Below are 12,493 nucleotides of genomic sequence, written 5' to 3'. Positions count from 1 at the left end.
CCAGCCTGGGCGACAGAGCGAGACTCCGTCTCAAAAAAAAAAAGAATTGGTGGCAGAGTTGGGACCAGAACTCAGGTCTGCTGGGCTTCCAGTTCAATGTTCTTTCTCCTCTATTGTAATTAATTTTTTAATACAAAAACTGTATTCTGGGACCCTACAGTCCTCTGTCCTTTTGCCCTTTTTTTTTTTTGTCAGATGGAGTCTCACTCTGTCGTTCAGGATGCAGTGCAGTGGTGTGATCTGGGCTCACTGCAACCTCCACTTCCCAGGTTCAGGTGATTCTCCTGCCGCATTCTCCTCAGCAGGTGGGATTACAGGCATATGCCACCGTGCCTGGATAATTTTTGAATTTTTAGTAGACACGGGGTTTCACCATGTTGGCCAGCTTGGTCCTGAACTTCCAACCTCAAGTGATCCTCCAGCCTTGGCATCCCAAAGTGCTGGGATTACAGGTGTGAGCCACCGGTGCCTGGCCTCCTTTTGCCTTCTTAAAAGTTTTCATTCCCACCAGGTGCAGTGGCTCACACCTGTAATCCCAGCACTTTGGGAGGCCGAGGCGGATGGATCACTTGAGGTCGGGAGTTCGAGACCAGCCTGACCAACATGGTGAAACCCCCCTGCCCCGTCTCTGCTACAAATACAAAAATTAGCCAGGTGTCGTGACGGGCGCCTGTAATCTCAGCTACTCTGGAGGCTGAGGCAGGAGAATCGCTTGAACCCGGAGAGCAGAGGTTGCAGTGAGCCTAGATTGTGCCACTGCACTCCAGCCTGGGCAACAAGAGCAAGACTCTGTCTGCGGGAAAAAAAAAAGTTTCCATTCTTAAATATGGACAAAAGAATGACCCTGAACTAAAACTTTACCTACTTTTTTTAAATCCTCAACCACTCCTATTAACAAGCAGGTTATGATTTATGACAACTTTTATGTCCATCACATTACAGGATACAAACGGCTTTTCTGATGCTTTATCTGATTTCCTCCCAACCACACTTTTGATTATTCATCGAACCAACATTTGTAAGTGCCACCTAAGTGCCAGGCATAGAGGAAATAAACACCACCCACACTGTGGCCGCCCTCACTGGCTTAGTGCAGAGGCTCTGTGGTCAGACAGTCTGGATTCAAAGTCCAATTCTATCATTGATTAACTCTGTGTCCCTAAGTGTGTTTTTTCTGGGTTCAATGCGAAAATTACAACTTCTGCTAATTCTTCTTCAATGAACATGCTTTTCCTTCTCTTAGGCAAGAAATGGGAAATTGCCAAGCCCTTGAAAAACAAGCAAGCAGATGAAGAAAAAATGTATGAGTAAGTGGGGAGGAATCCTTCTGCTTTTTACTGTTATGAGCGGCCTGTTCACTTCCACCCTTGCCCCTCCACTCTGTACCAGTATGACTGAGACATCTGCATTTCCTGTAGAGCTGGTGAGATGTCACACCTGCCAAATCTCTCCACATAAGGGCAAAGACTCAGGACATTGTCAGTGCTGGGCAAGTCCTCCCTCCTCTTGTCTCTCTCTCTCTTTTTTTTTTTTTTGAGACGGAGTCTTGCGCTGTCACCCAGGCTGGAGTGCATTGGTGCCATCTCGGCTCACTGCAGCCTCCGCCTCCTGGGTTCAAGCAATTCTCCTGCCTCAGCCTCCCAAGTAGCTGGGATTATAGGCACCCACCATCACGCCTGCCTGATTTTTGTATTTTTAGTACAGATGTGGTTTCACCATGTTGGCCAGGCTGGTCTCAAACTCCTAACCTCATGATCCACCCACCTTGGCCTCTCAAAGTGCCGGGATTATAGACGTGAGCCACTGCACCTGGCCTTTTTTTTTTTTTTTTTTTTTTTTTTTTTTTTTTGAGATAGGGTCTGCTATGTTGCCCGGGCAGCTCTACAACTCCTGTGGGTCTCAAACTCCTGGGCTCAAGCAATTCCCCCACCTCATCCTCCCAAGTAACTGGGATTACACGCACATGCCACTGTGCCCAGCCTACTCTCATCTGTTCTGACAAAGGTCACAGGTTGGGCTCTGTGTTCTGGGCCCCACGCCTGGTCTATACTTCTTTTTTTTTGGTGGATTCCAAATATAGTGCTCCGAAAGCATTGTGCTAAAGGAAAATATGCCATCCACTTTACTTTTGTGTTTTGTGATCTGTTTGGGGCTTTATGGCCAATATCTACATTGGGGATCTCCAAGGCCATTCTTAGGCTTGAGAATTTACTAGAAGCACTCACAGGACCCAGAAAAGCTATTTTACTCAACAGTTACAGTTGAGTAAAATTATACAAAGAATACAGATTAAAATCAGCAAATGAAAAAGGCAGGTAGTCCGGAGTCGAGCAGAAAGCAGGCAAGTCCTCTCCCAGTGAAGTGTCACAGATAGCCCCAGTTCTCCCAGTAACAATGTGTGACAACAGACGTCAAGCACTGCTGACTGGAGAAGCTCACCCGAGCCTTGGAGTACAGAGTTTTTCTTTTACTGGGGGTTAGTCATGCAGGCATGGAATACCTGCATTTAACTTTATCAAATTGATAAAACATGGCCCAGGGCCCCAGGCAAACAAAAACAGGCATTCACCATAAACCACATTATTCACATAAACTATCTGGTGTGGCCCAAGGCTCCCAGATATACAAAGACACTATTTATTTATTTATTTATTTACAAGATGGAGTCTCACTCTGTCGCCCAGGCTGGTGGGCGAAGGCGTGATTTCGGCTCCTTGCAACCTCTGCCTCCCAGGTTCAAGTGATTCTCCTGCCTCAGCCTCCTAAGTAGCTGGGATTACAGGCACCCGCCACCATGCCCGGCTAATTTTTGTATTTTTAGTAGAGACGGCGTTTCACCATTTGGCCAGGCTGATCTGGAACTCCTGACCTCAAGTGATCCACTCACCTTGGCCTCCCAAAGTGCTGGGATTACAAGTGTGAGCCACCATGCCTGGCCTCAAAGACACTTTTTGTTTTTGAGACGGAGTCTCGCTTTGTCACCCAGGCTGGAGTGCAGTGGCGCGATCCCGGCTCACTGCAGGCTCCACCTCCCAGGTTCATGCCATTCTCCTGCCTCAGCCTCCCAAGTACCTGGGACTACAGGTGCCCGCCACCACGACTGTCTAATTTTTTGTATTTTTAGTAGAGATGGGGTTTCGCCATGTTGTTCAGGCTGGTCTCGAACTCCTAACCTTGTGATCCACCCATCTCGTCCTCCCAAAGTGCTGGGATTACAGGTGTGAGCCACTGCGCCTGGCTGGAGACACTCTTATTAGGGAGGATATTCCAAGAGTTTAGACATTATTTCCCAGGAGCCAGTCAAGAGCCAGTCCTTTCTTTGGAATATACACACTATCTAAAACAAAACTTACTCTTGGGGCGAGGTGCAGTGGCTCATGCCTGTAATGTCAGCACTCTGGGAGGCTAAGGTGGGAGTATCACTTGAGGCCAGAAGTTCAAGACCAGCCTGGACAACACAGTGAGACACCATATACAAAACATTGTTAAATCTATGCTTTTCTAAAATGCCTTTGACTGTAGCTTCAGGGATCCAGCAAATAAGACTCCCCCTGCCCCCATCAATTCTGATCCCCTTCAGGAATAAGACAGGTGACTAAAATACTGCCTTTTAAAAGAATACAACTGGGGCCAGGTGTGGCAGCTCACACCTGTAATCCCAGATCTGGGAGGCTGAGGTGGGCGGATCACCTGAGGTCGGGAGTTTGAGACCTTTAGTAGAGACTGGGTTTCATCATGTTGGCCAGGCTGGTCTCAATCTCCTGACCTCATGATCTGCCCGCCTTGGCCTCCCAAAGTGCTGGAATTACAGGTGTGAGCCACCGCGCCCGGCAGCGTTTTGGTTTTTATGCAATCTATTAATGGCATCATACAGTATATATTATTTGGTGTTTGGCTTTTTTGCTTACATCATTTTTATGAGATATATTGTGTGTGGTTGTAGATTGCTCATTCTTGTTGCTATAGAACATTCCACCATGGGAGTACACCACTATTTATTTATTTTTTATTTTGAGACAGGGTCTCATGCTCAACCAGCCTGGAGTACAGTGGTGCAATCATAGCTCACTGTAACCTCAGATTTTGGGCTCAAGTGATCCTCCTGCTTCAGTCTCCTGAGTAGCTGGGACTACAGTTGTATGCCACCATAACCAGCTAATTATTTTGATTCTTTTGTAGAGACAGGGTCTCTCTGTGTTGCTCAGGGTCTCCCTATATTACCCTTAAACTCTTGGGCTCAAGCTGTCCTCCCTCTTTTACCTCCCAAAGTGCTGGTATTACAGAGGTTAACCACCTTGCCCAGTCGCTATACCATAATTAATCTATCCATTCTACTGCTGATGGGCATTTGGGTTGTGTGATGGCAAATTTTATGTGTCTCTGCTTCTCTGGACAACCCAGACTAACACAGGTAGTGTCCAATTTGGAGCTGTTATCAATAGTGTTGCTCTGAACATTCTAATGCATGTTTTGGTGAACATATGTGAGCATTTCGATAGGCTGTAGACCCAGTAGTGGAAATCCTGTCTCAAGGTGTGTGTACATTCTGCTTTAGGAGTTCATCTGTTTTTGTTTTTTGTTTTTTTGTTTGTTTTGAGACAGAGTCTCGCTCTGTTGCCTAGGCTAGAGTGCAGTAGCATGATCTTGGCTCATTGCAATCTCCGCCTCCCGGGTTCAAGCAATTCCCCTGCCTCAGTCTCCCAAGTAGCTGGGATTACAGGTGAGCATGATCATGCCCGGCTAATTTTTGTATTTTTAGTACAGACGGGGTTTCACCATGTTGGCCAGGCTGGTCTTGAACTCCTGACCTCAGGTGATCCGCCCACCTCGGCCTTCCAAAGTGCTGGGATTACAGGCGTGAGCCAACATGCCCTGCTCATCTGTTTTGCAAATAGAAATATATCTGGTGCCTACCGCTCCTAAACCAGCTCAGGTGAACCGGGAAGGTATGCTCCACGCTCTGAATTGTAGCACTTTATTTCCTTCCCCTCAGTTTCAGCCATTTCCTGGGCTAGAGGAAACGGTTTCCTTAGGGTGCCAATTACAAATGGGATCCAGGACCTACAAAGGAAAGGAAATGCTTCCAATTCGTAGAGACCAAGATTTGAATGTTCAACCCATTCACTTCCCTTGATGTTTTCTCTTAAATCTGCTGGGAACAGGCATGGCCCAAATCAAACACTGATTCTCTCTTTCTCTCTCTCTAGGAATGTCCTTAATGAGTCGCCAGTTCAATTACCACCTCTGCCACCAAGGAATTGGCCTTCTCTAGAAGACTCCTGTAAGTATATTTTACTGGTAGCAGTTTCATTTAGGGTAGGATAACAAGTTTATCAAGGTGTCTTTTTTTTTTTTTTTGAGATGGAGTCTCGCTCTGTCACCCAGGCTGGAGTGCAGTGGCGTGATCTCAGCTCACTAGCTCACTGCAAGCTCCGCTTCCCGGGTTCACGCCATTCTCCTGCCTCAGCCTCCCAAGTAGCTGGGACTACAGGCACCCACCACCACGCCCAGCTAATTTTTTTTTTTTAGTATTTTTAGTAGAGACGGGGTTTCACTGTGGTCTCGATCTCCTGACCTCGTGATCCACCCGCCTCGGCCTCCCAAAGTGCTGGGATTACAGGTGTGAGCCACAGCGCCCGGCCCCTATCAAGGTGTCTTAGATAGCTCAGGCTGCTGTAACAAAAATACCATAGACTGGGATGCTTACCCAACAAAAATTTGTTTTCTTGTTGTTCTGAGACTGGAAGCCCGAGATGAGGGTGCTGGCCAATTTCTGTGAGGTTTCTGGTGAGGGCTCTCCTCCTGGCTTGCAGACAGCTGCCTTCTTGCTGTGTCCCCACAAATGGCCTTTCCTTGGTGCATTCAAGCTAGGGAAGAGAATCGGGGAGCCAGATTTCTGGTGTTTCTTCTTACAAGGACACTGATCCTGTTGGATCAAGGCCTCATCCCTATGGCCACATATAGCCTCACTGGGGGTTAAGGCTTGAACACATGAATTTTGGGGGGACACAAACATTCAGTCTGCAGCACTAGGATTTATAGATTCAGTATCCTGATTATTTTACTTTTGAGGCAGAGTCTTGCTCTCTCACCCAGGCTGGAGTGCAGTGGCATGATTTCAGCTCACTGCAATCTCCACCTCCTAGGTTCAAGCTGTTTTCCTGCCTTGGCCTCCTGAGTAACTGGGATTATCGGTGCACAGCACCACACTCAGCTAATTTTTTGTATGTTTAGTAGAGATGGGGTTTCACCATATTGGCCAGGCTGGTCTTGAACTCCTGACCTTAAGTGATCCGCCTGCCTCGACCTCCCAAAGTGCTGGGATTACAGGCATGAGCTACCACACCCAACCAGCATCCTGTTTAAAAGAGACAGCCAGAGGCCAGGCACAGTGGCATATGCTTATAATCCCAACATTTTGGGAGGCCAAGGCGGGCAGCTGACTTGAGCTCAGGAGTCTGAGAGCAGCCTGGGCAACATGGCAAAATCCTATCTTTACAAAAATTAGCCAGTGTGATGGTGCACACCTATAGTCCCAGCTACTTGGAAGGCTGAGGTTGGGGGATCGCTTGAGCCTAGAAGGTCTGTAGTGAGCTATGATAGCAAATCACTGCACTCCAGCCTGGATGACAGAGTGAGACCCTGTCTCAAAAAAACAAAAAAAAAAGAAAAAGAAAAAAGGGGGCAGAATAAGTACCAAAGCCCCCAATATCCTTATATAAATGTGTAAATTCATGTTCAGATTCCAGCTTGGAACATAAGCAGAAAGAAACATGGGGTGTCACTAGGCCTCTCACTTCCTATCAGAAAAACTCTGCCTGGTTCCTTTGACTGGAATGTTCTTCCTTAAGCTCTTTGCATAGCTGGATTTTCCTCATCCTTCAGATGTCAGCTCAAAAGTCACCACCTCAAAGAGGCCCTCTCTGACCACTCAACCTAAAGTAGTCCTGCTAATTTCCTTTATGAAACTGACAGTTATCCAAAATTGTGTTATTTACTTGTTCATTTGTATGTTATTGATCTCCTCCACTGGAGTATAAACTTCAGGAAAACAGGAACCTTTCTTGTCCACCACTATTCATATTTATCCACTACCTAGAGCAGGGCGTGAGGCTTAGTCGATACTTAAGAAAAATATTTTGATTGGCTAGATAAACAATATTAGCTACCATTTACTGAGTATGCGCTTGTTTCAGGTCCCACACTAAGCACTTTACAGGTATTAGCTCATTCAGTCCTCACAACAACTCTACAAGCCAGGTACTTTTTTTTTTTTTTTTTTTTGAGGCGGAGTCTCGCTCTGTCGCCCGGACTGGAGTGCAGTGGCCAGATCTCAGCTCACTGCAAGCTCCGCCTCTGGGGTTTACGCCATTCTCCTGCCTCAGCCTCCCGAGTAGCTGGGACTACAGGCGCCCGCCACCTCGCCCAGCTAGTTTTTGTATTTTTAGTAGAGACGGGATTTCACTGTGTTAGCCAGGATGGTCTCGATCTCCTGACCTCGTGATCCGCCCGTCTCGGCCTTCCAAAGTGCTGGGATTACAGGCTTGAGCCACCGCGCCCGGCCGGTACTTTTTTTTTGAGACAGAGTCTCGCTCTGTCACTCAGGCTGGAGTGCAGTGGTGTGATCTTGGTTCACTGCAAGCTCTGCCTCCCGCGTTCAGGCCATTCTCCTGCCTCAGCCTCCTGAGTAGTTGGGACTACAGGCACCCGCCACCTCGCCCGGCTAATTTTTTTTGTATCTTTAGTAGAGAGGGGGTTTCACTGTGTTAGCCAGGATGGTCTCAAACTCCTGACCTGGTGATCCGCCCACCTCGGCCTCCCAAAGTGCTGGGATTACAGGCGTGAGCCACTGTGCCCGGCCCAAGCCAGGTACATTTTTATTCCCCTTTGACAGATGAGGATGCTGAGGCACAGATAAGTGGCTTACCTATAGTAATACAGCTAATGACTGCTGGAACCTGAACATGAACTTGGGTCTGTCAAACTGCAGAGTTCTGCAAATAGTGGCATTTCAGGTTTTCTGAGGAAAAGATGAGATTGTGGGAGAGGCAGTTCCTATCCCCATCAAAGATGGAGCTGAGCTGTTTCCAGCTGTTTCATCATCCTTCTATTACTTATGGACCTGTTCTTTTTGTTTTTTTGTTTTTCTTTTCTTTTCTTTTTTTTTTTTTGAGACATAGCCTCGCTCTGTTGCCCAGGCTGGAGTGCAGTGATGCTATAATGGCTCACTGCAACCTCTGCCACCTGGGTTCAAGCAATTCTCCTGTCTCAGCCTCCCGAGATGCTGGGATTACAGGCACCCACCATCACGCCCAGCTAATTTTTGTATTTTTGTAGATTCGGGGTTTCACCATGTTGGCCAGGCTGGTCTTGAACTCCTGACCTCAGGTAATCTGCCCACTTCAGCCTCCCAAAGTGCTGGGATTACAGGCGTGAGCCACCACCCCTGGCCTCCTATGGACCTGTTCTGTACTAATTCCACCTTTTGAAAATAATGCCATCCCCTTTCTTCTTAGCAGAGAGATTTGTACATATGCAATTACAGAGAGTCCTGGAAAACAGTGTAAGTCACTGGAAGGGATGTGCCAAAAAGGAAATATGATTTATTTCACTTCCTTGTGAAAATTAGGATCTGTAACACAACTGCACTCATATGACTGCTAGGCTCTGGTCTGTTTCTTTTCATCCATTCTTTTTTTTTTTTTTTTTGAGACAGGGTCTTACTACGTTGTCCAGGCTGAAGTGCAGTGGTGTGATCATGGCTCATTGTAGCCTCAACCTCCTGGGCTCAGGAGATCCTCTTGCCTCAGCCTCCCAGGTAGCTGGGACTATAAGCGTGCACCACCACATCCAGCTAATTTTTAAATTTTTCTGTAGAGACGAGGTCTCCCTGTGTTGCCCAAGCTGGTCTGGAACTCCTGGGCTCAAGTGATCCTCCCACCTCAGCCTCCCAGAGTACTGGGATTACAGGTGTGAGCTCCTGCACCTGACCTAGTCTGTTTCTTTTCTAAGCTTTTGCTTCATGGTTTCCATGCAGGGCAGTCTTAGGCAAAGAGACGGGAGTCAAGATGTCTGACTAATATTTTCCATTTACTCACTTGGGTGATCCGGAGACTGTGTCAGGTCTGCATCTGAATTTCCTCTGTAAAATGGGGATCTGGCCCACTAGAAGTGGGAAGATCACTGAAACGTGAAAATCACACTGAGCCACTGTGTCAAAAATATAAAAACACATGATAGCTTTGCATCTAAGGATCTTTTTGTGTATTCTAGCCCCACAGGAAACCCCAAGTCAGCCGCCACCTACATACTCATTGGTAAATAAAGTTAAAAAGAAGAAGACTGTTTCTATCCCAAGCTACATTGAACCTGAAGATGACTATGATGATGTTGAAATCCCTGCAAACACTGAAAAGCATCATTTTGAGACAGCCATTTCTTCTTTTTGACAAAACTGAAGAGGGTTCACACGACTTATTTTAAAGCAATGAAGAATGGTTCACTTCAGTAGGTCTCTGGGCCCTGAAAGCCAGTGGTGATTTTATGAAGCTCTATAAGATAAAGCACTTCCCAAACCTTAGATGAAGGCACCCCGGCAATCAGATGACTGCAGCCAGAGGAGAGACATGGGTGCTCGGCTCTGAGGACTTAGAGGGGTCAGCCTTGCGTTGTTGAGGGAAGTTTCCATGGGAAGGACCACAGGGCTCCATGGCTCCCACCTGTGAGAAACTACTCATTTCTTGGCACTCTTTCCCCCTTCATTCCCTTTGGTTTGCGTGGTTCTGAGTGATCTGAAATCTCTGCATTTGGTTTTGCAGACCCTCCCAGGCTCCCATCCCCAGCAAGGCCCTCACCAAGCATGCTGGTCTTCACCCTCTCACCCCACCCACCTCCTGCAGTGTGAGGCCGTGGGTGAGTTACAGCTGAGTGCTCTTGTGCCCAGGCTCCCATAACCACATCTCGCAAGTTTGCAAGGGCAGGGAGTACCTTGTGTTCTTGTGAACCCTCCCCACCTAGACGCCCAGAAAACCCCAGTGCCTTTACATGACATAGGTCAACTTGACCACAGAGATTTGAGTTTTCCCCTAGGTTTTTGCCCTGTGCTTGCAAGTTGTACTGTAACAGTGGACAAAGGACCAAAGTTACCTTTTGATTTACACCGGGAAGCATCATTTTGCAATAGGTGTGTTGGGGGTGCTACAGGAAAAACAGATTTCCCCCATGAGAAATCATAGGGAACAGGACAGAAAAGGGGCATGTACCAATGGCATATTCAAGATGAGAGTTCAGGGGGCTTAGCATCCCCTGTCCATCATTTTCTTTCTTTTTTTTTTTTTTTTTTGAGACGGAGTCTTGCTCTGTTGCCCAGGCTGGAGTGCAGTGGCGCGATCTCGGCTCACTGCAAGCTCCGCCTCCCAGGTTCACACCATTCTCCTGCCTCAGCCTCCCAAGTAGCTGGGACTACAGGCACCTGCCACCACGCCTGGCTAATATTTTTGTATTTTTAGTAGAGACGGGATTTCACCGTGTTTGCCAGGATGGTCTCGATCTCCTGACCTCATGATCCACCCGCCTCGGCCTCCCAAAGTGCTGGGATTACAGGCGTGAGCCACCGCGCCCGGCCTGTCCATCATTTTCATCAGTACTTCCTCGAGTTCTATGAAAACAGCCTCAAGCCCCTTCCTTCCAGATCACTGTCCCTGGGCATCTGGGAGGAGACAGAAGGTCCAGTGTGATGTGCTGTAGCCAATGAGATGCCAGGGACGTGGGCTGATGTCTTGTTAAACAAGTGTCCTAATGGGGCCAACGAGGCCTGAGTCAGTTTTGTAGGCTCTTAGACCTCATCGGGTCCTTCTAGCTGATCTGTTAGAGCCCTAGAACTTGACTCATTCTAACTATACTCACAAGATTCTGGTTTCTAAGCAACCTCTGGGAAATCTGGCAAATGAACAGGCTTGCAGAGAGAGCTCTGTGGACCTGGAAAGGCCTGAGAGTGACTCTCAGACGGAGCTTTCCCTCAAGAGATGGGAAAATGCGTTCCTCCTATTTTCAAGTTTTCTCTCTCAATCAACACTGGAGCGCTGGGGACCTGGCCTTCCTCCCTGGTTCTCTCTTTCTAGACTCTATGAAGGCTTCCAACTTGCTATTAATACCTCCTTGAGAGGCTGAGAAGAGCGGATCACCTGAGGTCAGGAGTTCAAGACCAGCCTGACCAACATGGAGAAACCCCATTTCTACTAAAAATACAAAATTAGGCGTGGTGGTGCATGCCTGTAATCCAGCTACTTGGGAGGCTGAGGCAGCAGAATCGGTTGAAATTGGGAGATGGAGGTTGCGGTGAGGCAAGAATGCACCATTGCACTCCAGCCTGGGCAACAAGAGTGAAACTCCATCTCAAAAAAATAAGAATAAATAAATAAATAAACCCTTCTTATGTTAGGCCAGCAGTTCTCTAACTATGGCCTTATGGGACTCTGGTATCTCACCAGCCAAAGAGAGGACTCTTCCCAAATTATAGAACAAAAATAAGCCAAAGGACTGGAGTGTTTCAAACACATGCTTGCTTCTTACAAATGTTCTGTAAACCCTCCACGCCTGTGACAAAAGTTAAAAAGAAAGATGAGACAAATGTTGACTCTTGCTTGGTTTCTGGGACGCCACCCTCTCCTGGTTCTCCTCCTGTCTCCATCTCATTTTGGGGTCACCCACTCTTTCTAAAGCATCTCTTCAATGCTGGTCTTCTTCAGGTTCTGTCCCTGTGTCTCTGCCCACCTGCCTCCAACACTCACGAGTGATCTCACCAGTGTCCATGAGCTCAGTGGGCCCCTCCATTCTTTTTCTTTTTTTTTTTTTGAGACCGAGTCTCATTCTGTCACCCACACTGGAGTGTAGTGGCACAATCTCAGCTCACTGCAACCTCTCCCTTCCAGGTTCAAGCGATTTTCCTGCCTCAGCCTCCTGAGTAGCTGGGATTACAGGTGTGTGCCAGCACGCCTGCACTTGCTTAATTTTTTGTGTGTTTTTAGTAGAGACGGGGTTTCACCATGCTGGCCAGGTTGGTCTTGGACTCCTGATCTCAAGTGATCCGCTCACCTCCGTGGTGGCGGGCACCTGTAATTCCAGCTACTTGGGAAGATGAGGCAGGAGAATTGCTTGAATCTGGGAGGTGGAGTTGCAGTGAACTGAGATCATGACATTGCACTCCAGCCTGGGCGACAGAGTGAGACTCCGTCTCAAAAAAAAAAAAAAAGAAAAACAAACTGTAATCCCAAAGTGCTGCGATTACAGATGTGAGCCACCGTGCCCGGCTGCCCCCTCTATTCTGACTTCAGCTGAGCTCTTTCTCTCCAGTTCCAGCGGGGTTGCCTCAAAGACATCTGCCTGTGACTGCCCCACAGACCTCCCATCAAGTTCAGCATACACCAAAAGGAACTGATGACCTACCTCCAGTCCCAAATGTCTTGTGTTCTACTATCTTCTTAGTTGCTGAAGT

General features: G+C 47.6%; 1 protein-coding gene across 1 annotated transcript; it reads left to right on the top strand.

The window, feature by feature from the left end:
• Positions 1-721: 721 nt before the first annotated feature.
• SCIMP (SLP adaptor and CSK interacting membrane protein) lies at positions 722-9,817 on the top strand. The gene is made up of 3 exons (XM_023184757.2): positions 722-1,307; positions 5,208-5,281; positions 9,274-9,817. Exons 1-3 carry the CDS (start codon positions 1,219-1,221, stop codon positions 9,447-9,449), a joined length of 339 nt encoding a protein of 112 aa, XP_023040525.1. The 5' UTR covers positions 722-1,218; the 3' UTR covers positions 9,450-9,817.
• The last annotated feature ends 2,676 nt before the right edge of the window (positions 9,818-12,493 follow it).

The sequence above is a fragment of the Piliocolobus tephrosceles genome, chromosome 16 (genome assembly GCF_002776525.5).
Source record: "Piliocolobus tephrosceles isolate RC106 chromosome 16, ASM277652v3, whole genome shotgun sequence".
NCBI lineage: Eukaryota > Metazoa > Chordata > Mammalia > Primates > Cercopithecidae > Piliocolobus > Piliocolobus tephrosceles.
The sequence above is the reverse complement of the archived record's forward strand: the minus strand, read 5'-3'. Positions and strand labels throughout refer to the sequence as shown.

What these genes read in the sequence shown, in the direction of transcription:
- SCIMP (XM_023184757.2), top strand. Translation starts at nt 1,219, where the DNA reads ATGAACATGCTTTTCCTTCTCTTAGGCAAGAAATGGGAAATTGCCAAG. An exon ending in GATGAAGAAAAAATGTATGA is followed by an intron (nt 1,308 to 5,207) that starts GTAAGTGGGGAG and finishes CTCTCTCTCTAG; the next exon opens with GAATGTCCTTAATGAGTCGC. An exon ending in GCCTTCTCTAGAAGACTCCT is followed by an intron (nt 5,282 to 9,273) that starts GTAAGTATATTT and finishes TGTGTATTCTAG; the next exon opens with CCCCACAGGAAACCCCAAGT.